General features: G+C 43.0%; 1 protein-coding gene across 1 annotated transcript in view; it reads left to right on the forward strand.

The window, feature by feature from the left end:
- Nucleotides 1–716: 716 nt before the first annotated feature.
- klhdc8b (kelch domain containing 8B) overlaps nucleotides 717–26,058 on the forward strand; it is a 138,428-nt gene continuing 113,086 nt past the window's right edge. The window contains exon 1 of the mRNA XM_078254309.1: nucleotides 717–1,463. Coding sequence (XP_078110435.1) covers nucleotides 1,073–1,463 — 391 coding nt within the window. The 5' untranslated portion in view covers nucleotides 717–1,072. The remainder of the gene's footprint in view (nucleotides 1,464–26,058) is intronic.

Consider the following 26,058-nt stretch of genomic DNA (forward strand, 5'->3'; position numbering starts at 1 on the left):
CAGGTTGGAACCCACCAAGGGACCCTCATCCTCTCCGAAGCTACCACGAAGCTATGAGACACACAGTTCACAAGGCCCCGTGTCTGACAGCGAATCATAGAACGACGCTCCAGGATTTGAAGTTGTAGTTTAATTAAGGGAAGAATTTTTTTTTAAATTTTTTTTTTAATAAATGCAAGAAGGTCTTGCAGTCATTACACTCCTGTAGAGTTTTCATTTAAAGACTTTGGTTCAGTTATAAAAAGGTTTTTTTCCCCTGTAGGCTTTATCACCAGGGTGCAAATAGAACTGCAGAGCTGCAGCTGAGGGGGACTGGTAGTCCTGAATAATTCCCTTTTTGTTTAAAGGTATAAAAGTCTCTGCCATAAAGGCTTTCTCTTGGATTAGCAGTGCACTAGTGAAGGTCAGTGTTCCTTAACTCTCTCTCTTCTCGGATCTTTGATCCAGTGCCAGCTCCTCCTCCACTCCTGACTTTGAGGTTTTTGTAGGATTAAGTATTAAACCCTAGGACACCCTCTTCAAGCTTTTTTTTCTTTTTTTTTTGCCCAGGAATATCACTCAAGCCAAAACTTTAACCAAAATAACCTCCCAGCAGGATGCAGTGAAGGAGAGAAGAGGGCCGGAGAGAAAGGAATAGAGAGAATCGAAGGGCAGATGGCTTCGCTGCTCGAAAACACCAACAGCCAGATGAATAAAACATTTGAATAAAGAGAGAGTCGTGACATCTGGCTGAGGAGTGAGTTAGACACTCTCCTCATTCACTCGCTCTTTCTTTTTCCCTTTTCTGTCCATCTTTCACACACTTGCATCCCTGTCTTCTTCACCCCCCTCCTTCTATTCATCTTTCACTTTTCCCTTGTCTCTTTCCCTCTGTGGACGCAGGGGTTCAGGCGGTCACTCAAACAGACAGAAACAAGCTTCCTCCGCTTGTTTCTTCTGCTCTCGCTCAGTTTTGTTACACCTTTGCGAGCCTCCCACCCCCACCCCCCCTCACTCCACCCTCTGCCTCTTCCTCTTCCTCCTCCCTGGCGTGGTGTGTGATGCTGTGTCCCCTCCTCTCTGTCCTGGAGACATGCCTGTGCAGGAGATGGCGGTGAGTCCTGTCAAGTCCCTGTACTGGGAGCCGTTCCCCCCCATGTCGCAGCGCCGCGTCTACTGCACTCCCGTCTACCAGGAAGGCCTGCTCTACGTGCTGGGGGGCTGCAGCGAGACGGGTGCGCCCCTGGACAGCGTCGAGGTCCTGGATGTGGAGAGCCAGACGTGGAGCCAGCTGCCGCCGCTGCCCACTGCGCGGGCGGGGGCCTCGGCCGTGGCCTTGGGGGGCCAGGTGATGGTGCTCGGGGGCATGAACCAGCAGCAGACCCCGCTGGCGTCCGTGGAGATGTACCACCCCGACGAGGGCAAATGGGAGACGAAGGCCAGCCTGGGTCAGCCGTCCATGGGGGTCACCGCTGTGGAGAAAGGTAAGAAAGTTGGAATGCATGTGTGCAACGCTGCTTTTTATACCAAATGTGCATTGTTGTTAATAAAGGCGAGGGTCTGTCGAGCTGATTATGAATATGACTTTGGCGTGATTGGACCGAGTTGGATCGGGTCTGTTCTAGTCTGGGTCAGTTGGCGAATAGGTTATGTGACATTTTTGATATTTGCGACCGAGGAGACCGATGACTTCACTTGTCAGACACCTGAGGGACACATATCGGTAAATAAGAGAAGAGTGGAGGAAGAGTTAGCTTTGTACATTTCTGAATTCCCAGAGTTAACTATGCTCAGCTTTGTAGGGTATGTAGTGCTTTCCATTACATCTTTCATCCTGTTCTTTACTTTAGCCTAAATGATTTTCCTTGGATGACTAGGCTGATTGTTGGTGTTCGTGAGTCTCGCGGTGGGTGCTAGTGATCCCGAATATTAGTTATTCACATAGGCTTACATATTAGATGTGTACAATCTTTGTTTGACAGGTGTACTTGATTGTAGTGCTTGGAGCGCTCTCATTCTAGATTTGTCAGTGCAAGACTGTGCCTTCACCACATCAATTACTGCCAAAAAGTTAGGAACTACTAAGAACTGATTAGGCTGCTGCTTTGACATTTTTTGTAAGACTTTGAAACAAAAACCGCAACAACAAACTCATGCCTCTGAAGTGGGGACATTAATTAATTCAATCAGGAGAGACCGTTTGCAGATATGCAAAATGTTTTATTTGAACAAGAGCATAATTTGAACATAGTATTGGAGATTGAACTCCATCGTTATATTAATACATTTGTATTAATACAGTTGATATATTAATACATTTAATATAGGGGTAGGGAACCATGATGTAACCCCTTGATGGAATCCAGACACCGGTGGCGGTGGGGAAGGGCCGGAAGACCAGACCGAGGAGGTACTGGAGCGACAGCCGTAGAATCACTAGGACGGGAGGTGGAAGGGGAGGAGGAGTGACGACGCCTTTCTGAAATGACAGCTGATAGCACAGGGAGAGAAAGTGCTTTTAAAACAGTGTTGTGCCGCTGTGATTGGCCTATGGAATCTTTGGCCGCTCCTGATTGGATTATCAGAAGGAGAGCGCCTCAAGCGCTGATTTGCTTTAGGAGAGACTGATTATTTATTAGGTCTTCCTGAAAGAATTTGCGCTGAGCTACATTTCAATCAGGAGAGACTGTTTGCAGATATGCAAAATGTTTTATTTGAACAAGAGCATCATTTGAACATAGTATTGGAGATTGAACGCCATCGTTATATTAATACATTTGTATTAATACAGTTGATATATTAATACATTTAATATAAGGGTAGGGAACCATGATGTAACCCCCCAAAACGTGACTGAAATTGGAACATGAAGGAAATAGTACACACGAAAATTAAATACGATTTTATTTATAAAATATGTGGCTTACCTCTGTGTGGCATGGATCTGAAACAGAAAAGCAAAAACAGTGATCCGTACCGAAACAGCATGCAAAATATTGTCCGTATTTCGGTCATCGGCAACTCAGGCCGGTAAAACACGGCATCTCCGCCTGTACGCAACTCAGCCTGGTACATGAATGACACATAGCTCCCGTATAGTTTTAATTAAATCTATTGATTTAGGCTATCAATTTTAAGTACTATATGAACAGAAAATTCCCGTCGAAGTGAACCCTATCTGAAGAATTACACCACAACCGGTTATATGCTGTTATGGCAACTCGGCCGGTAAACATGAAGGAAACAAGGCATCTCCGCCGTTTACGCAATGAAGCAGTAAACATAAACCATCTTCTTTTTACCATTACACTTATATCTCTAGTTCGACATGAACGGGATTGCTCATGGATGTGAGACATGCCACCCGTGGCCCAATAAAAACACCGCCACAGGTTATACCAAGCTTACCGGATTACGGCTTTAGGGATCGTTGATTAGTGAGGACTACGTTGACGTCAGGACGAATGTATGCAGAGTAAGCCGAAGAAGACCACTGACCCAGCCTTTGCAGCGAGTTCCGAGACATTCCTTGATTGGCCGTCGTGGTTGCAGCCCCTATCCTGAATGAATGCCCTGAATAATGCTGCCGTGAAATGCCAGATTTGAGGAGAACTGCTTCCAGATGTTGCTTAAACCACCCTTTAGACAAGGGACAATTCCCCCGAAATAATGAACAGAGGCGCGAGGGAGTTAGTAGAAGGCCTTGCTGTAAAATAATTTAACATGGATTTGAATGGGCAAAATAGCGTATTTGTGCGGGCGACAACTACTGAGCAAGCTCCTCCGCATTTAGAATGCTTAAGATGTAAGCAGTAATGATTAGCGTGAAAGGCCAGATCAGAGGAAAACAGACTCCAGAAGTGTGTCTAAGTAAGGGGAAAAAACCCTATCCTGATTGTCGACACTAGTTTATGTAGAATACCCAGAGTGATAAGCTGCCTGAGGTCGGGGGAAGAAGGGTGAGCTTTAGAGATGCCTTTCAACAGCAATTTTATAGACTGATTAGAAAGGAGGCTTGGAAACGATGGATCGTAACATTTTATGTGAAACTGGATACCTGCAATCAACCCACGAGTATACTGCACCTTGAAGTTGCGAGTATCGGTACAATAACATATGAAGGCACAAATGCTTTTAACAAGAACTGGTCTAAGAGGTACACAAATGATTACACAAAATAAAGAAAAAGTATGCCAGGCAAAATCATAGGTTTTAAGAGTGGAAGCCGCTAGACCTTTCCTCATGTACATCCTAGAAGAATCTAGATAATGTTGCAAGGGGTTTAGATTTAATGCAGCGCTAGCTCTTGAAGAGAGGGAAGCTCTACCGGGACGGGGCTGGCTGACGGGCAGAGGCTTCGAAAGGTCTGAAAGTGAAAACGAGACAGCGCATCAGCCACATTGTTAAAATGCCCGGGGACATGACGGGCGGTGATGATGAAATTATTCATAACCGCGGACCATGTGATGCTTCTCATGAACAGCATGATTTTGCTACACGATGAGCGCCCTCTATTGATTATACTGACAACTGCTTGGTTATCACACATGACTGAGATGCGTTTGCGCTTCCAGTGATGCCCCAGACGCGGCAGCGTCGGCAATGGGGTGGATCTCATGCAGGGCTGAAGAATCGGACTGGGAAAAATTGGGAGGCCAGTGGCCTGCGAACCACTGGTCTTGAAAAAATCCCCCAAAACCCGCGGAAGGGGCAGCGTCGGTCAAAAACCGCAGAGAGTCAGAAGAATGCACCAACTCATCATAAAAGTTGAGAGATGGAGGACGCTGTGTCCAGAGCGCCCCTGCGGGATTATGCGCATGGCAAAATTGAGATGCCCGAGAAGGGAGAGCAACTCACGTTTAGAGATGGAAACGGCGGAAGAGTGGGACGCAGCGATGCTGCGAACGCGCATCAATTTATCGAGCGGGAGAGACGCTTCATGCTTACAGAATCTAAAGTAATGCCGAGAAAATCCAAGCATGTGGCGGGGCTGATGGTTTTCGCCTTGGACAGGGGGATGCCGAGGTACCCAAAACAGCGCTGCAGTTTGCCCAGGGACGCGCCGGAGCCATCGTCGGGGGGGGGTCTACAAGAAGAAAGTCGTCCAGCAAATGAAGCACCGAGGGCACCCTTACCCTGTTAAGCAGGATCCAGCACAGGGCCTCGGAAACGTGGTTGAAAATGCATGGGCTGCTGCGGCAGCCGAAGGTTAAACGCACCCCGAAATAGAACTTAGAGTTCCACCTAACACCGAAGAGGGGCCACTGCGAAGGGTGAATGGGCACTATTTTAAATGCGTCAGTGATTGGAGTCTGCCTTGGAGAGCCAGGTGCCAACCCCCGCCAGCTTGATCAGTCTAATGGCGTTATCCACAGTGGCATAATGCAGAGAAAAAGGGGCGGCCGGAATGAGACTATTGATGCTCGCGACAGGCCCGTTATGCAGCACTGATAAATCAAAGATTAGGCGTTTCTTCCCAGAATACATCCTAGTAGCCACGCCGATGGGACTGACGTGAAAAACGGCGAACGGAGACGAGCTAAAGGGACCGATGACGTACCCCTTATCGACCTCCGACTCCAGCAGCAGAAACGGTTGCGGGGTTGGAGACTGCAGAAAGGAGATTCCTCGCGACGAACAAGACGGAAGGAACGTCGCACACGCCCACTCTAAAACCCTGAGAAAGCCTGGAGAGCAGGTGATCCACAAACACAGAGTCAGGATGAAAGGCCAACTCATTTGCAAAATTACGGAGATTTAATGGAGTGGATGGGTGAACAGTCATTATATCTTTGATTTGGGCCGAGGCTACCGCCGGGCAGCCCGAGGTGCCCCCCCCGCCGGGGTCAGACCGAGCGGGGGTGTGCATCCCGGCAAGCGCTGCAGACATGAAGAAAAATACAACTGGGAAAAGAACAGACACCATCATTAAAGTTATTGCAAACGGGAGGATTGTAATTCTGAGAAACCTGGCGTCCGCGGGAAGGTACGCCGGCCAGGGAACTGCGGCGAGGGGGCTGAGAGGTGGCACCGGGGCCCGGGCGAAACACTGCCATGGGGTAAAGGGCGGCCATGTGGCCCGGAGCGCCACAGGCGGAGCATGCAATGACCTGCGCGCCGCCCACGAGCATCACGAGGAGCTCGAGATCCACCAGGGACCAGTCCACCCGGACGTTGGACCGCGCAAGATGCAACACAGCCTTGCTGGAGAACGCCTTGTGGTATTGAAAGAACACGTTCCTTCCATACTTCAAATTCAGATCCCCAATCAGCGCTAAGTAGGAGTCCAGTTCCGGCCTCCTACCCGAGTACACAGAGCAAATAACGTCCTGAAACAACCCGAAAGCAACCAAGAACTGCCCGATGGACAGCTCCTTGCACAACCTGGGATCCGCGGACTTGAACACTGCTGAAAACCCGTCCCCAGACACCAGATTTTTATCGCATCCCGGGGAAGGCAGAATTAGGCTCACCAGGTTTATGTCCTTTTTCCGATTTTTGCCCGCAGGCGCCCAGAAATGTTGGCGGCAGCGGGAATATATGGCCTACCTATGAACGGGGCCGGAGCAGAGGTGGCCAGGGAAAAGTCGGCTTCTTCGGGGGCTGTAGGGACCGGCTGAGAAAACCCTTGCGCCGGCAGAGACATGGAGGTCACAGCGGTAGAGGCGGTTGAGGACCCGAGGAAAGCGGGCGAGCGTGCAATGGACTGCAGCCTTGCGTCCATGGACTGAAGAGAGCCGACCAGGGATTGAAGAGAACCGAGAATCAGAGCCGTGTCAGATGACCCACTCGGCATGGCCGCAGCAGCCGCCAGGCTGAGGGAACCCGCACCGCGCCTCTTCGGTGGGGCACGAGGAGGGGCGTCCGCCTTCGCCTTCCGACCGCGAGCCGCCGCGGGAGCAGGAAGCGGGGGAACCGGTGAGATGCATCCGACCTGGGCAGCCAGCTCGCGGAGCTCCGGAGAAGATAAGCCCGGAGCTGCCGCGATACCTCGATCCCGAAGCTGCAGGATGATTCTTTCCGACGCCGCGCCGGCCGAAACGGGAACAGGCAGAGAGGCCAGGCGAGAGCTAATGCGGACGCCGTCCGAAGACGCTGGATTTGCGATGAGAAGAGATCCGGACCTGGGTCAGATGCGGGATCAGACTCGAAATCCGACATAGCGTGACAGCAGAGCACAGTACAAAACAGCAAGGGAACGAGCGCCATACAGCCGTCCGACTGACAACACGACCCCTTTCTGAAATGACAGCTGATAGCACAGGGAGAGAAAGTGCTTTTAAAACAGTGTTGTGACGCTGTGATTGGCCTATGGAATCTTTGGCCGTTCCTGATTGGATTATCAGAAGGAGAGCGCCTCAAGCACTGATTCGCTTTAGGAGAGACTGATTATTTAGTAGGTCTTCCTGAAAGAATTTGCGCTGAGCTACGTTTAGCTGTTCATTTTGGGAGAAGCCCCTCCAAACTTTTCAGTGACTGTGAAGCTGCCAAAGTGTTTTGAGTGGAAGCTGAGTGCTGCCGAGATCGATTGCTACTTACAGAAATCATGTAGCTGGTGCTTAAAGAAGCATTTTGCTGCAGGGAAGTGGGTCTTTATGCAGTAGAATGGCAGAAACATTTTTGAAATTGTTGTGACATGGCCAGAGAAAACAGAGACAAGGCGCTGGTGGGTGTAATGCGAGCACATCACAGAATTATTATAGCAGCCGGCTGGTAACAAACAATCTTGTAGCTGAAACATGATTCCTAAAAAATTTTAGGCAAGAGAAATGCAATACTCTATAACAGAATCTTGGTTTATATTTGATCAGCGCGGCCTAGTTTTATAGATTCATCTGAGTGTTTAGAGGTGCCTATTTTTACACAGTATGGCGCCCACTTCCTGTTTACAAACTCTTGTAGTACTGCCAAAGAGTGCACTAAAATATGTTTCTGAAAACATTTTAAGTTGGAAATAGGCAATACAGGAACAGAATCTTTGTCTATATTTGATGAGCGCTGTCTAGTTTTACAGTTTAATCTGAGTTCGGTCTGTGAGATGCGTGCGCCCAGATCTCCGTGCTCGGAGATCTGGGCACTGGTAAGCTGGAGGTAAGTTTACCATAGTTCATTGACACATACTACTAACAGTTTTATGATACACAGCTGGTTGAAAATGAATAAAGTATGCTTTTAACTTGGGTTAAGCAGTCCTAAGATTCTGGTGATGTAAATGGTCATTAGGTTGTGCGTTTGTACAAGTCTACTGTGATATCTCCGTCTGCTTTAAGCCAAATGTCAAACATAGCTCTTGTGGAAGAGTCGTCACACAGGCTACCTCCACTGAATAAACAGGCTGGACGTAATTCTCATTCCTTAAGCGAGTGCAGGCTGTCTGAGGTTGTGTATGTTGGCCAGAGGAAGGGAGAGTCGTGAGAAAGCGAGGAAGAGAGAAGAGCGGGAGGAAGGAAACAGAAAAATGAAGCGATCACAGGCCATAATAGGGAAAAAGATGCACCATGATATATGTAGCTGAAGAAAGATTTCAAATATTGCCCTGATAGAAAACTGAGAGCTGACAATGAACAGAGAGAGAACAGAAGTGAGATGCACTTGTTGAAGTTCTTCTTCGCTGCTGTTGTGTGCCAAAGTGCTGCTGAGACAAAGTGAGGGAATATTTCTGTGATATGCATCTTCATTCCATATACTGTACTTCATACACAAGGTAAAACAAGAAGAAGACAGGTGCTGTTGAGTATAATGCAGATCAGTTTGATTCTTCCAGCATTTATGGGATGTTGTATTCAGTGCATACCAAGCATTACATGCTGGATTAAAGGGGTATTAAGTAAAATCACAGTCAAGGTACGAAACTACAAATCTGTAAAACTGACGTGCAGACGTAAATTTAAAAAAGACAAGTGATTTGCATTCGCTAAACTCTTCTCCTAAACAACGATTGTCCAATCATAGCTTAGTAACTGTAACTAATACTTATCTGCTGTAGGGTAAGCTGCAAACATCGGCATGCCCAGATAACTGGCTTACTGCTGACAGTGATGGAAAAGCCAGGTTCAGGACGGGAACATCCACTGTGTGGGAGCTGTCCTGGATGCTACAATGCTATATCACAGGTCAGGCTAACGATAGTGGCTCTGTTCTGCTCTGTGTTGAATTTGGGAAGTTAACTCTGGCAACCTGGGACAAACTAGTTTCCATTGATAGCGTTACGTTTGCCAAATACAACTATTAGTCCTCAAAGCCTTTTCTCTTTTAACAATAAAAGAGAAATATGAACAATAAAGCATTCATTCAACCTTTATTTATCCTCAAGATCATTGAGGGGCGACCCTCATTTTCAATGTCATCGAGTGAAATTACAAAGACAGAAAATACAATCATAAAAAATATAGAAAGAAAACAAAACTTTCTGAATTGGAACATGATTTGATAATTAAATTAGGGTAATAAGGATGCAAAAGTAAGTACAACTATGTAAAGCAATTACAAGTTTGCAGGTTTAAAACCAGATTTCTAAATTGTCCAAGAGGCACAATTGAGTTGATTTTAACAAAGTGTTGTAATTTGTTCCAGGATTCAGGTGCACTAAAACTAAAATCAGTTTTTCCAAGCAGACCGAGCTCGTGGAACATGAAGTAGAAGCCAGTCAGCAGAGCCAGTCTGATACTGTCCCTCTGAGTAACAGAGAAGTTCTGTAAGGTAGTATGGTAGTTAAAATCTAACCTATGTTGCTTGTCCAAACATTTTACGAGCATCTAGCATATAAACAGGGTTATGGTGGAATAAAATGTCTGATTTTACATTTCTTTATTATACTTTACTGTAACAGGCTAAATGCCCACCCTGCAATACAAGAACAATGCTGCTCTTTTATTGTCATGTCTTCTGCATGGATCATCAACTGGTTAGAATTTTCTTTTGTTTCTTGAGTCCAAAAAGTTGTCTGATTGTGAGTCATAATCAAAAAAACTAAGCCATATTCTTTTCAGCAACACCTTCCTAGTATGTTATGTTTAGAATATGGGGTCTGAAAAAAATCTCTATTTATATTTACCAAAGTGAGCAATGTTGTTTTGTGCGCGGTGCGCTGTAGCATCAGGACACATGCTTTCAGTCTAGAAACCAGTGCAGCAGAAACGTTCTGCTCTAAAGCCTTGCAGACAAAACACTTTCCTAAGTGGATGCTGTCACACTCATTAAAAAAAAAAACTCCCACTAAAGAAAAGCTTAACATACAACAGCTCATGTTTTACATTCGGTGAGTGCTGCAGAAGAGATACACGGGATTTCGCAGCTCCAGTGTGAACAGGAAAATATATTGTGTATATATATATATATATGGCAGGTAAAATGCCACATCGGTCAAGTAAACAACATCCCACTTGCCCGTTCAGGCATCATTGTGTCATATTCATTTGATTTGAATGTGCTGTTAGCCAATCAAGAATTGAGTTGGCGCCTGATGCTTTTGAGAGTTTTTTTCCACATTTTTGGTGCTTTCAACGTTTGTCTTTTTTTTTTTTTTTTAAACATTTTTGTTTACATTTTGAAACTTTTTGACCGTATTTCACGTATTCAACCGTATTTTTTTTTTTTTATGTTTTGAGTTTAACATTTTTGTTCAATATTTTCTGACGTTTTTTTTTTCAAACTTTTTTTGACGTTTGTCCTCGAAAAAAAAAAAATGGTATAGGGGTCAGTAAAAATTGACTTTGGGCAAGTAGAATTTTTTTTTACTTGTCTGACCGGACAAGTGAAAAAAAAACCTTAGCGTTGAACCCTGACGAAGAGATTTGGTGTAGTTGATAATCACTAAAACAGGACCCCATGTTTATCTATGAGGATTATGTCCACTATTGTTTATCTTAAATGTATGTTACCCAATTGTTACCAAGTGTTACTATAGAAACAGTAGCCTACAATTGTTCATGTTATTCTCTGATGCCTTCTGACATCTGTGTGACAAATGACAATATGTCATGACCCATATATATATATATATATAAACAATATGACCACTGTGTGTGGTGTGTTTATGTGTGTATACTGCATGTGTGGCACCCTGATTGCTGTCTGCTGGTTAGCTGGATAGTTGTTGGCCACCAATGGCTGTTTGTGTAAATAGAAACTTGCGTTAATTGGATACTGGACTTGACAATACTTTGGATTATACTCTATGTGGATACAAACCACACAGTTCCCTGTAATATCCCTGCCAAAGCTCCAGGATTTGGAGCAAAACTTTTTGAGAAACAATTATCCAGAATCCTGTCCACAGTCACATCTAAGAAGGTTTACCTGCAAGTGAATAATGTGAAACTCCTTCAGCTGCTCTTGAAGGGTACAGAATTTAAATGAGATGAGGTGTGAGGCTGATGGAGGTGCAGGGCAGTGATGAGAGAACAGCATGTGCAAAAACAGTGGCTTCTGAACCCTGTTGCTTCATTTCAATAATAATTCTAAACCTAAGGCAATTCAGGTTGTGACATGCAAAGTGTCCACTGAATTTAATCCCAGGATGTCATGGTTCCAGCTGGGATGTAACAACTCAGATAGAAGATGTGATGTCTATTCTTTTCACTAACAGGGAAGCACTTATGTTCATGCTGCTCATGTGTATGATTTTACTGCACATTGACGGATGCAATTTCCATCCGTCAATACTTAACATGGACTGGCAACTACACCTACAAAATGTGTAAAATTGGAAGGTTGTATTTCTTATGTATTTGATTATAAATAGATTAACATACTAATATATCATGTAACACATTTATCAAGTGTATGAAAGGAAGACTGTCGGTCCATGAAATGTTATACAGGCATCCAGGATAAATCCTACTGATCCTCTAACTTTTTTTCCCCATGTTTTCCTTAAAGGTCCAGTGTGTAACGTGTTTAGTTGTTCATTATCAAAATCTGTGTTGCCCGTTCACAAACTTGTCCTTTTTCATGAATATTTACCACCACCATCAATTACCAGTATTCCTTTTGGCTTGAAATTTTACATTTGCATTCACATGAACTGGGGTAAACGCTCCATATTCATGCGCCATCTTGAAATACGTTAGCCGGTAAGGGACATACAGGACATACTGTTCCGCCTTTTGCGTTTTCGCTGTCACATGATAAACTCTAAAGTGCTGCTAATGCTGCTAATGTGTATCGCTGCTTCCCGGCCCCGGTAAGTTTGAAGAAGGAAACATGGAGGACCACACGTATTCAAAATCCAAATTTCAGGAACAGGAGTCTTCTTCTTCGCCCAGAAAAAGAAAAAGGATATTGAAAAGCTCAAGAGACCGGCTTTTTGAAGCGTGAAGGCCACCGTAGCTGTAATACGTACTTTGAACTGCGTGGTGCGAGAGAGTTGATTGCGATATATGATCTCAACGCTAGATGGGAGAAATTCCTACACATTGGACCTTTAAAAAAAAAAAAGTCTGAGCTATCCCTCATCATGATCATAAAAGTGTCTCAGACATATTGGATGGATCACCATGAAACTTGGCACAAATATTCATGGTCCACAGATAAGGAATTGTTGCCACTTTTATGATCCCTTAAAGGGATAGCTCAGATTTTTTTTCAGTGTATTACCTATAGTAGATGGCGGTCGGAACACCTTCCAGGCAGGAGTACCGGCACAGAAGTTAAGCAATTTTCTGCTGTTGACGGGGGCAGCGGTTAGACCTATTGTAGCCAACTAAAAATAGGCCGCTGTTTTTGTCAAAGGAGTCTGGTGGCTAAGAATAGAGATGGATTTCATGGCCTCAGTTTCCTGTTGGAAAGGGCTGTCTGACGGCAAGATCTGTCCTACACTTTATTTGGTTTGGGGAGTTTACAGTCTAGCAGCCCCGGCCAAACTCGTTACCTAATATATCTTTAGTGTGTCTCATCAGTTTAAAAATGCACAAGTTATACAGTTTGTGTGCTTTCAGCCAATATCTACACATTTGCTACTGACCTAATGTCAGGGGTGAACCAGTGTGTGGGACTTTCAGATGGTGAATGACATGTCTTGGCCTGAGGCCTCTCTTCTCCTCCCCTGACTTTCTCTGCATTTCAGAGTCGATCAAGCGAGCATTGCTGTTCCTTGGCAACAGGTGTGTGACTGCCGTGTTTGTTTTCAGACTTAGCAGAGGGAGCAAGTAGATTAGTTGTAAATGTCTGTTTGTGTGTGCGCCAGGCAGAGCTACAGACCGAGCATGTGTGTGAATTCTGTGCATTCCTAAATTAGCAGCCAACAAAACATGCATGTGTGTGTCTGTGTGGATACGTGTGGTGTTTTCTTATGCCTCTAGTGAGGTAAACCATGTTTATGTGTGGATTTCTTTCTCTTATCCTGCTGTTCTCTCTTTCTGTCTCTTCATCCTTCATCATAAATCCCAATTGCTGCTGTATAGAAATCCCCTGTTCCCGCCGCTCAAACATTGGTCCACTTCCTTTGCTTTTCTTTTAGTTTTGGCTTTGCCATGTTATGTTGCTTTCCCCTCTTACCTCTTTTACTTTTACTCATGGATCAGCTCACACCTCAGCTAACCGTGAACCGCTCATCTTTTTCCTCTGGCTTAGCTCAGTTTGCACACAGATATGGAACATTGTGTATAATAAATACAACCCCCCCACTGCTCCCTCAGAACATCTAGCTTTTAGTCCTCATCATGCCGAGCCACTTTTTAATTGCTGCTGTAGCGTGACTCAAAAGTGTCATACTGCCACTGCACTGATGAGTATAATTTCCTCTTTCCCTTGGTCTGTGATTAACGGCCACTGCCCTCTCCTTAAGTCAACAGTCACTGTCTGTCTGTCAGCTGGCCTGCACACCGCCTGACGGAAAAATAACTGTTCCGCATGGCTGTCATGTTCCTAAAAGATATAAAGTATGTTTCTACGAGGAAGAAGATAAAGGCTTGCTGTCATGGCTTCAAAGTGGTGGAGGGGTGTGTTCTTAGGGGGGGAGGGTTGGGGGTCTGTGGGATGACAGTTACAAATTCCCAGGAAAGACTCCACTCTCTCCTCTTGTGAGAGTTACTGCAATGTGTTTTTTTCAAATTATTAAAGCCTCTTTCCCACTGGAGAAAAAACCCACTAACACCCACTAACATCTGGCTTTTGTCTACAGTGGGAAAGAACCGGCATTCATTCCAGGGACAAATTACTCTGCAGTAGTCACGGCTATTTATCAGCTCCAGCTCTGATGGAAGTGATGGAAACACGCAACCCAGGTAGAAATGCAAATTTTTGCCCCCTTTTTCCAACGCGATGCTATGACACTTGTTGCCTCCGTCTGTAACTTCTGTGAACCTTTGTCATCTCGGCCACACATTCTGTCCATCTCTGTGCAAGCAGCGCTCAAACATGGTAGTCGGCACCGAGTTTGAAAGAGAGACTGAGTAATAAAATAAGTAACATATATAAAAAAAAAAACAAGTAACCACCGTAACATTGTCACTGGCCTCCACGCTGCTTTCTACTTTACTAACTGTTTTCAGGTGCGTTTGTGACGTCTAACGTAACACACCAGAAAAAAGACAGAAAGGCATCCTCCTCTACTGGCAATGGGAAATAATAATAATAATAATAATAATAATAATAATAATAATAATAATAAGCTTTATTTGTATAGCACCTTTCATACACAGAATGCAGCTCAAAGTGCTTTACATTTGGAACAACACAATAATAGAGAATACAATAATAATAATAATAATAAAGAAAGGGTTTTTAAAACTGCATATATGTGCTAATTTTGGTGGAAAAAGGGTTGGTTGAATATAGCACAGTAGTCACCTCTGATTCTAAGAATTCAATTTAATATGTATCTTTCTACTTTTCTTAGAGGAACTTCCTATAGCAATCTCCACATCTTTTCTACTGCTTGCTTTTCTGCAACATTTTTCTGCAACCTGCGATGACCTGTTTTCTGGGCTCCTGGAGCTTCAGAATGCATAATGCATAATGCATAATGCAAGAGTTTTTTTGCTGGAATGTTCTCTGTGATGTGATAATATGTTGAGTTAATTTGGCCATGTGATGGACTTGTGATTGGAAGGAACTAACGTAGAAATATGTAAGACAATGGAGCTCTGCCTACCCTTATAGTGATGACTCTAGGCATGTGTGGTTTCATGTTACATTGTAAATAATAGACATCAAAGCAGTAAATATCTTCAGGTGTAGTAGTACCCATTCAAATTTCAGAACTCCTTGGAGGAGGAGGGATAAAAGACATCTTTCCAGGGTTTTTGAGAGCTTTTTTTTATCAACACTGTTGCCACTTGCCACAGATTCCGTCTCTACTTGTCTGTAAAAGGTAAAGAAGTGCTGGAGGACACAGCAGGACAGACTACTCAGCATTCTGAGTATCTCTGTCAGCAGTTTCTATGAATCACTCAGCTGTTCTTGCAAAGCAAATACCGGTAGCTATTGCACAGGGATATCGAACAAGTTTTCAGTGCGACTCCTCAAAGGTTTTTGGTAGCAATTGATTACAGTGCTGGAGTTTGCTCCCAGGCCTGCTCCACTGACAGCCTGTTACTTTGTGGATATGTAGTGCAGTGGTATGAAAAGAAACACCTCTCATGCCTTCTGTGTATATCCTGTGTTAACGGAACACAAAATTCTTTCTATGGTTTCTTCCAACCAATTTATTACTTTGCTTCTCTTTGACAGTGAAGCTATGTTTTCTTTGTCAGTAATTTGCACTTTCATTTCATTATTCTCATATAGGTAGAAGACTGGGACATGATTCCAAAACATACATTTTCCCCACACAGACAGAGACCTTCATGTAGACAAGTTAACAGAACTTCCCCGTTTATATTTCATATAGCTTTAAATGGTTAGTAAATGGTTTGGCACACAATGCGCTAAAGTACGAGCTGACCTGAGAAATGATTTGGAATTGAATTGTGACACCTAGAACCGAAATCGCTTGAAATGGTTAGTTTCCTAAAAGTTGCCTGACCAGCTGTTTTCTGTAGCTAGCTGAACTATATCTCCAGTGAACAGACAGTAAGCTTGATTGATTGATTGATTGGTAACACATCCAATAATTGATTAAGGAAATTGCTTGGAATTTGCAGCCCTAATATGGTGTGACCAATGAAGCCAATAGACATCCAACATGCAGAGGCAGCAGGCGACCACACATAAGTGAAACATGAATTGAGTGAGTGTGACATCAACATTAATCCCTTTTAAAATGAGTACACAAACCTCTGCTAGCCATGAAGATGAGGAAACAGATTTTTTCCGCTCAAGTTTAGTGATACTGTGTTCGTTTTAGGCCTACATGTCGTGCAAAATATATCTTTGCTTTTGTGTGAAACAGGGCCGTATTGAGACAATGTGGTGCCCGTGGGCACTATACCTCAAAGTATAGCCCCCCCCCCCTTTACCCGTGCTGTCCTCCTGGCAAAAATATCAGATATAATCAAGGGGATTTCTCAAATGTAATTTACTAACTTATCCAACTACATACATGTAGGCATATGAGCAGTGAGCACTATAGTCAAATGTCTCAATTCAAAATGTCTATCAATTCAAAAAGCCAAAATCAATACTATTGCAGAATTGTGGGTCGGTCAAATGTGTATTTTTCCGACTTTATTTCACGTGCCCTGAAAGCAACCCCTCTGATTGGTCAAAAACTTTCAAAAGCATCATGGGAAAGCTAAAACTGCTTTAGCATCACAGCTAACGACAATAAAAGGACCGGAAATGAATAAGATATGGACAAAAGACTATCAGTATTAGATCTAAGAATATGGATTTATTGCACAAAGTCCTCTGAAAGAAATACGAGTTCTGGGAAAAGAAGCGCAGTCTGTGGACAGATCTTTAACACTTCTCTGCATACTGAATAAAACTGTGTGCTTGAAAAACACGGAGAAGGGTTGGGCGCAACCAAGTCTCACCCAGAGGTGGGGGGGGGGTTGTGTGAAAAATGTTTTTCTTTGCCTGCCAATTACATTGAATCAAGAAAGCCAACCACTTATCATTTTTATAACAGTTAATATTTTACATTCATCATTATGATAACAATTTTGGGGGGGTTAAAATGGCCACTTTTGATTATTGTTATTATTATTGTCATCCCCCAAATGATACATTTGCGGGTACTTGTGGACCAACTCAACTCTGACAGATTGGGGAGGGGAGTGATAGTGGTCATGTAATATTGATTTATTTCTAATGCATGATTATTATTATTGTGAAATTAGTGTTCATAAACGAGTAATGTATGGTCAGTTTCAACAATTTATAGTGAATAATATAACAATTTATGGAAAATATTGCTAAAGCTTGTGTCATGTGGTACCCTTATGGATAATCCGGGCATGGTGTGAAACAAGATAAGCCAAAAATTCCTGTTAAATCCAGAATTATAGAGAATTGTGTAAATCAGAATGAAGCTGGGGCTCATTTTCATTTTAATTATGATCACACCTGGAAAACTGTTGCCGAGCCCATCTCACATACATGGTCATCTGCATTTCTCACATCACTGTAATGGGTTTAAATTAGCACAATATGCAAGACACACACACACACACACACACACACACACACACACACACACACACACACACACACACACACACACACACACACACACACAGGTGCACTGGGGCCATTTTAGAGATCTCTTTGCTTTTAGCTTCAAATGAGCTGGCCTAGGCTCACCACAGAGACTAATTATTTGTGTGTGTATTTTCTGTGTGTGTGCATGCATTTGTACTTTGTTCTGTGTGTATGCGTGTGTACATTTTCTCTGCTTTGGTTACATATTTTGTTTATTAAAAATAATGCCTGTGTTTCACTCACAAACACGCCACCATTCAGACTATCTTGAGACGGTCATTGAATGCTAGTCTGATCAGCTTGTTCACATCATGTATCTCAGCATTAAAACCTCAAAATGTTATTTTTATGTTAAGCCATGATTGTTTGTGCAAACTTGTATGCAACTTTTAAAAATAATCTTCTTTTCAAAAGGATTTCTTTCTTCCTGATTCTTATATTCATGAGAGCAGAAAAGACTGAGATAATGACATTTGTCTGTGGAGACTTTGCACTCACACATATTCTGTTTTTGCTTGACAAGGCTTTTGCTTTCAATGTTATGAACTTTAAAAAAAAAATCAGGCTTGTGCTCAGAACAAAGTTTCAAACCTTTTGCTTTTCATGCACCTTAGTAAAGCCCTAAACCCACAGCGCTGAGCACAGTGGTTTCTATTCTAGGGATGAGTCTCTGATGACAGATGCCTCTGATAGTGTGGCCCGGTTGAGCTGAAGTTGAGATGTTCTGCTGGAGGGCACAAGCTGAAATGTCTGCATATTCTTGTTTCATCCAATACTGTATCACAGTCTTATTATGAGAGCCAAGGAGCTTAAAGAAACTAAAACTCTGATAATAGTTTGCTTCTCTCTGGTCTGTTCTGTCAGGGCAGCTAAGCAACAAACGTCATCGAGAAACTAGAGCGAGACCACTGTGTGTGAAACAACACTCCACTTAGAAATTAAAAGTTAAATTCATGATACTTCTGCCTTACTTGGCCTTGTTTGAAGCTTATGATGGCTAATGTTATGTTAGCAAACTTTACGTACATATGACTGATTCAGTTCACTGATCTAATGACGCTTCTCATGCTGCTCTAACTGTACATTTTATTTTCTCTTAACTGTCACTTCTGGGTTCAGTGGCAAAAAACATACATAGTGTTGTTTGTTTGACAATTACAAGATGCTTAATGCCAATATATAGTCATATTATATATTATAATTGTGTAGGAATGATATTCAAGAAAGCATTCCTACATGACAGGCAATAAAACCTTTTAACACTTTATCACATAATGTTGGATAAGACTCATACACAATATCACAATACTGCACTAAGTGCAACTTGCAGAAACATAGGTTTTACTTACATCTTTATAAATATTATTTAGTTAGTTGTACATTTTTTTCTCCCAATTTGTATAGACGTTTGTACATTCTTTCCTTTGTATTTTTTATCTTTATTTTTTTAAATATTTGTTCTTGTATTCTATCCTATTTATTATTTCTTGTATATTCTGTATGTGTGCTGTGTGTCTGATATTTTGCTGCTGTAGCACTGAAGCGTGATTTACAGTTCTGCGGAGGCTCCATGCAGAGCTTTCGCCGTAGCCTACGTAAGTGGCCTAAAGTTTATACTTGTGTGTTGGTGTGTGTGTCGAGCCGGCGTGTGTGTGTGTGTGTGTGTGGGGGGGGAGTGTGTGGTAGAGCGAGTGAGAGAGTGACGGCGATTAGCTTCGGAGCGAGTAGCGACTCTAGAGTCATAGTGAGAGAAACAAAGTGTCTCCCCTGTGCTTTCTGACCACGGTGGGAAATCTGTAGCAGGAAAAGTTAAACCTCTCCTTGATTTCATGTTGTTTATGGAGAAGGAGAACCAGGACATGAGTAGGGGGGAATGCAACGCTATCAAGACACAACAAGTGTTGCCGCGACGTGTTGTTACAGTTCCCGAGAGGTGCACGTCAGGCTACGGCGTAGGGTCCGTGTCTCCACGTGCCTACGTACGTAGCCACGGCGTAGATTTTACGCAGAAGTATAAATCCCACTTGACATTTCCCAATTTGGGATCAATAAAGTCTAACTAATCTAATCTAATATAGATAGTGAATATGTAGTTTAACAAAAGCACAACTAAGGGAGAGTTGTAAAGTCAGTGGACTGACTTAGTAAAGCTAGTCACACAGCAGTATCTGTCTAAAATTGGCCAATGTCGGAAACCATCAGATCCCGGTCCAGACAACATTTTGGCTAATCTCTATAAACAGATATCTGCATGTCAATGCAGATTAAAATAAAAAGTAATTGTCAGACGGTAGCCGATTGGTTCCCAGATTGTATTTTGGCAAATGCGTGTTGTCTCTTTTGCTCTTTACAGACTGTTTACCTACATGCAACCAAAGCCCGCTCCAATGTGATTGGTCAATACTACTCGGATTACAAACGGAAACCACTACCAAAATCTTGTCCTGTTACCTAAAGATTCTGCATTCATATGCAAATATCATTTATTCATTAAATGTTGGCTAACATAAGCTAATACTAGCCACTATAAGCTACTGACAGCCAGATCAAGTAGACTGTAGCAGCAGTGTGTTGAATTGAGCAAAGCTCTGACACAACTTTTCATTTGTTAGAGGTACAATTTATTATTTCTTCCTGAAAAGTTGCTTTAAGTACACAGCTGGAGTCAACTAGCCTCTGTCCAGTTTTCGTGCTAAGCTATGCTAAACACATCCCAAATCTAGCTTTCTCTTTGTAAAGAAGAAAATAGATGTATCTCTTCTAAATGCTAAAACTGTTTTTGTTAATGTACATTGCATGTAGTCTGTTTTTTGTTTGTGCATTTTTTTTCTCCATTGACAGCTATCCAAATGTAGATGTTATACGATATTTACAGCAGTTTGAATATTTTGGATATTCAGGAAATGTATAGCAATAATAATAATAGTAGGAAATTTGTAAGCTATTTGAAACATCGACAGTAAATAGAAAGTTTGGGGTCAGCCACTCAGAAAATGTGTGTCTTGTGGTGAGAGGTCTTTAGGAGAAATCCACTGCAGAAGAAGCAGATGGAGATACGCCTCCATTGACCGTCGCCTCCATAGACCAGAGTGCAATTCAGTTTTGAGCACGACCCTAGCCTTCTCTTAACTGGAAAATCACCCTTAAAAAGTACCGCTATTGCTCTCTCCACCCCCACATACTGACGGCAAAACATTCAACAAGAGCCTTCTGTCAAAAGACACTCTGGAAATGTAAGAATCTCAAAGCAGAGGTAAATGAGAGTGGCAGACCAAAAGTGCATACGACTAAAAAAAGAGCTTCAGACAGCCCGTCGAGAGAAAACAACTCCTGGAAGTGCCGTGAACATAACATGTTGATGATGCATAATGACTTCAGATTATCTTTGAGTGCTGATGTCCTTTTTAAGAGGAAATACGTGCCTGCCTTCATAGTGCAAATACTATACTATACTATACTACTCCCCTCAGGTCGCAGATTTAGAGTACCTCGGTTCAAGACCAATAGGGGTAAAAACTCCTTTGTCCCATGTGCAATAACTCAGCTTAATTTGCACATGTAATGTAGTACTTTGTTTTGTTTTTAGAGATTGCTCCAGTGGTGATAACTTGTGTTGTGTGTATTGCATACAGGAAACCTTTGTTGTACTCATGTCTTGTCTTGTGTTTCTTTCTATCTTTCACTCCTGACTGCATATCAAGTTTCCCAATTTGGGATAATAAAGTAAACTGACTGACTAATCATATTCTCTGTTCCACTCTGACCCAGCAAAGCCATACGTCTAGACTTGACGGGGCTTTGGCCAAAGACTGCGGTGCTGACTCCGTAATGTTAAAGCCAGGATTACTTATGTCGGAAGCCTGGTGTCTGAAGATACTCTCTCCCTTTACCGTCGACTCTAGTGGCAGCGCCACATCCTCTCAGCGAAAGCGCTTTACCAGGGGAAGCCTGGAGCCCTGCTGAGGCTTTCATTAGAAGCTCAGAGAAGGGATGATTACAGAGGAACACCTACACGAACACGAGCTGGCTGCCTGACAGCGTGAAATCTGACGGCATAAAACAACAACACACACTTGTGTTTCCTGATCTGGATGGGGAGCTTTCTGGGCTCAAGAGTAAAGCAGGCATGCAGGAAAACACAATTTGGAGAAGAGTGAATGACAGAAATGAGATGCAAAGCAAAAACTTGAGAGACATGTAGGCTATAGGAAGCAAAAGTGTAAATATTTAGACTCTAACAGCTTTTTTGATTCAGTTTAATGAATGCTAATTTGATGCATGCAGGTACATTCCTAATACACTGTTAGAAAAGTCCATAGAAATAGAGGCTAATTTACTGTGTTAATATGAAGGAATTTTCTGTCACAGGTGTTTTTCCGTATTTAGATTTTTTTGGATTAACAGAAATGTCCATTAAAGGTACAGAGGATATACTGTAAATATACTGTAAATCTACAGAATGTCCATAAACTTAACGGAAAAGGTATCTGAAAAATTTCTGCCAGGACAGTATCCATTTTTCTGCGGATTTATTTCTTACAGTGTAGGGCTGCACAATATATATATATATTTTTTTAACATCATCGCGATATCAACTTGCGCAATAAACACATCGCGAAAAGGCTGCGTCATATCGCGAAAGACACTCAGAGATTTTTTGTATTAGTTGAAAGAACATATCAGTAGAAAACTGCACTTTTTCCTTATATCGTGCAGCCCTAATAACTTATGAGATTGTTATGATGGAAATGATTTCTTTCCATTTGCGTGGGCGCTGCAGTCTCCAGCAGCACTTGTCTTGCTTGCTGTCTTTACAAAGACGGCCGGCAGCAAGCCCTGGCAGGAAATGTTAGAAAGAACAAGAATAAGCCCAGCCATTAGAAATACAGACATCTGTTGACTGGAGGGGAGCCGCAATTTTGAGCACACGCTGTGCTTTATACTGTCTCTTTTTATGATGGCACGGCTTTAGGATTGGCAAATAAGGCACTTCTATCAGTTTCTACATTCAGATTGAGGTTTGCAGCCCTTACATTTTTAATTTTTTATAAACCTGCCTCGCTTTTTGCTCTTTTATTTTACAGAACAAGTCTCATCGTCAAGTGAGCTCTGCAATTGAAGTATTTTTAAGACTAAAGATCTGTTTACGTAGTTAGATTTTTAGGGTGATTTATTTATTCCCCAAAACCTGGGGCCTACATTACCCACAATGCAACTTGCACGCCAACAGGTGTGTTATGCTACTAGCGGCTAATGTAGCCTCAAACCTATAGCAGAGATGACGAGCAGGCTACAGAGGTCTGGCAAGTTCACTCCTTTCTAACTCCACACCCCAGATATTTTTATTTATTTATTTTGGAACTATGGACAATATCTGGAGAATCAGGTGCAGATATTATCCAGATAATTCACTATTCACTATTCACTTTAGGCCAGGTTTTTGTTGGTCAATGGCGCGATCACTTCCCGCTGCCTCAAGATAGCAATACGCCAAAAATTCACCTGAACACACCTCCCTGTAAGACCAGCACGCCCATGGGCGCAAAGATGGGCACAGGTGCATTTGCTATTTAAATGACGTGGGCGCTGGACGGGAAATTGAACTAGCTTAAACTAGCAAAGAAACTTGCGTCGGGCTTTGCACTGCGCTGCGCCGGGCCGGGTGCAAGATAGGGCCCTTAGTGTAAATGACCCTTGTGTTCTTCCGCGTGAGCAGCATGATAGAAAAACGTCATCAATGCACACACTCCCTCTCTGGGAATTCTTTGGACAATGACCGTCTCTATTCACACATGGGCTCAATCTGAAGTATAATAATACAGACTTTGTGAGCTGTGATGGTAAGGTCCGTTGGATGTCCATTTCAACTGATTTGGACATTTGCCTTCTCACATACAGCTCCTCTGGGTAATGTCTAGATAATTTTAGGTTTTAGTGCAGGCCTGACAGGCCGATTTTGCCACAAGCTGCTAGAAATACTCTGTCCCATTACATTTACCCCCTCTCACTCTTTCCCTCTCTATCTGACCTTCTCACAGTACCACATTTTGGCAGATATTCCCTTTGACACATTGGGCACAAGAGAAACATCATCAACAGTATGGGTCTTATGACTTTTGCTTCAGGTTTGCATTTTTTTGTTTACAATAGAAAAAATGTAAATATTCAGTGATATTTATATTCCACATTGTTTCTTGCAGTTTAGAATTGCAACCATGTGCCGTATATGTGTGTTTTTTGTTTGTTTTTGTTTTTACAGCTGCACACCTTCCTGTTTGGTACGTACCACCAGGTGTTCTCTTTGGAACTTTGTTAGTTGGCTACTGAAGGTAAAAAACTTGAACCAGCAAAAGAATGAATGCACTACTGAACTGAAGCCAGTCGGAATCAGTACCAACGGTGACGCCTTCACTTACTCCGATCCTCCACCGGGCGCGTCTGTGCTGTGTGTCAGCTTAGCCGCGATTTAGTTCCGTCCGCCATACCACACCGGGAGCGTTTCAGAGGCGGAGCGTCTTGCCTGCCCGACTCGCAGATTTTATTGTCTAAGTACTTTACAGAACAATCACATGTTTATTAGCTAGTATCTACCTTCCACTCCAGGCACTCCTGTAATTAAACTCCCTGCCTTCGCTTTTCTGGCCTTTGTGGTGTCGTATTATGATTTTGCACCTCCAAGATGAATCTCTCGTCGTCCGTGGTGTTGTAGAGGAGACATATACGATATTTGGGGTGGGTGTCTTTTGGTTAATTAACTGGATAGTCTCGCTGTTTCACTTCCTGCCCGGCTGTCCGAACGCCCTGCAGCTCGCGTGGAAATAGACCCGTGGCTGGTGGAATATCAAGCATTGACTTTAATGGCAGTGACTGCTCGCGAGGGCCGCGGCGCAGCTCAGGCACCCCCGGTGGAAAATAGGGGTTACTGTTGTACGTACAGAAGGACATTTGAATGGCGATGTGTTCACATACTTGTATACATACTGAAGTCCCTTTGAACGGTAATGAGTCCACGTACTGCAATTTTGTTAGTAGGGTTGTATAAATAAGCAAGGGAGAGTGTCGTGGATTTTCTTAGGCCGATTTGTTGAATCAAAGAGTCTTCAAAGAGACTGGATGGATGGTGCAATAATACGATCTTTATTCAATCAAGAAGGGTAAAGAAGATGGCTAAAGAAACAGAGAGAGAGATGTGTAGATAAGTGGAAGAACATAAGAAAAAAAACACTGACATTCCACGCATATTAAGGGCCATCCACACGGAGCCGGTTTTTGATGCAAATGCACGCAGAGCTAACGTTAGCGCGCTAACGTTAGCTCGCTGCTAGCGTGCTGCAATCATGTCCGATGGCAGATAGAATTGCAAAATAAAAAGCAATCCAACAGCACATTATACATTGTAAACAAAGAAACGTTTTCTTGCGGCGGCCTTTATAAATTGAGCAGTGGTGAAAGTTATTATAGTCCATGGATGTAGTAAGAGAACGTCATAGTCTAGCCATGTTATGATGGGAAGTGGAAGTGACTATGCTCTTCTCCGTTTTTTGGCGAATTTCTGTAGCAGAAACAGCGCCGCCTATAGGCCTGGAATATGAAGTAGCGCGTTGAGTCATTTACAAATGGATCCGTTTGGACGCAACTAACGACTAACGAATCCAGGGAAGACGGGTAAAAAAAAGATTGTTTTGGTATGCGTGGACGTGGCCTAAGAGACCTGCAGGGCAGACTGAAGTAAACAACACCAAAACCTTAGACCTGACAACAGCCTACATTAACATCCAGTGAGTCAGTGACCCACACACTCAATACTTGACCCCACAGTTGTTCGCATGTAAATAGGGATTGATTTGCTCCCTTCTTTATGCACCATTAGAGTTTGTGATGAGGGGAAGCAAGGCCATGGGTTAAATACATGGGGGGCAGATGCTGTCACATGAAAGTTTCGATGTTTTATTTAGGCTTCTTCCTCAGGAGTACTTTCACAGGAAACACATTGGCTGTTGCAGGAACCAAAGTTGAGACTGTTTAAATCATTTTCTTTTATCGCTGGTCGGTTTTAGGGAATGTCACGCTGCCAGGGTTTCAAATTTTAATTGTTAACTGTTAACTACTGGCTGCCAGACTTCATTTACCCCTACATTCTTTTGTTGTGTTTTGGAAGTTGTTTTTGGTATTTGGATTAAATTGTGTTTTCGCTTCTAATAAGCCTCACCTCACAACTAACAGGAGTGAATTCTCCAGTTTAAACTGTGTGTGTGTGTGTGTGTGTGTGTTTATGTACGTACATGGATTTGCACGTGCTGCATTTGTGCGCGCGTGTGTGGCTATGACTGAGCCCTGTAAATCACAGGCTGTGTCCAATTCTGCTCACCCAGGTTTGATTGTCCCACAGATCTCTGTCCTTTCAACTCGTCAACTCTAATCATTTTTCTGCTGCATTTAAGTCTCCTCTACTTAGATATTTTCCCTTTCCCCTCATCTCTCTCTCACTCATTT

This window comes from Sander vitreus, chromosome 7 (assembly GCF_031162955.1).
Source record: "Sander vitreus isolate 19-12246 chromosome 7, sanVit1, whole genome shotgun sequence".
In the NCBI taxonomy this organism is placed as follows: Eukaryota; Metazoa; Chordata; class Actinopteri; order Perciformes; family Percidae; genus Sander; species Sander vitreus.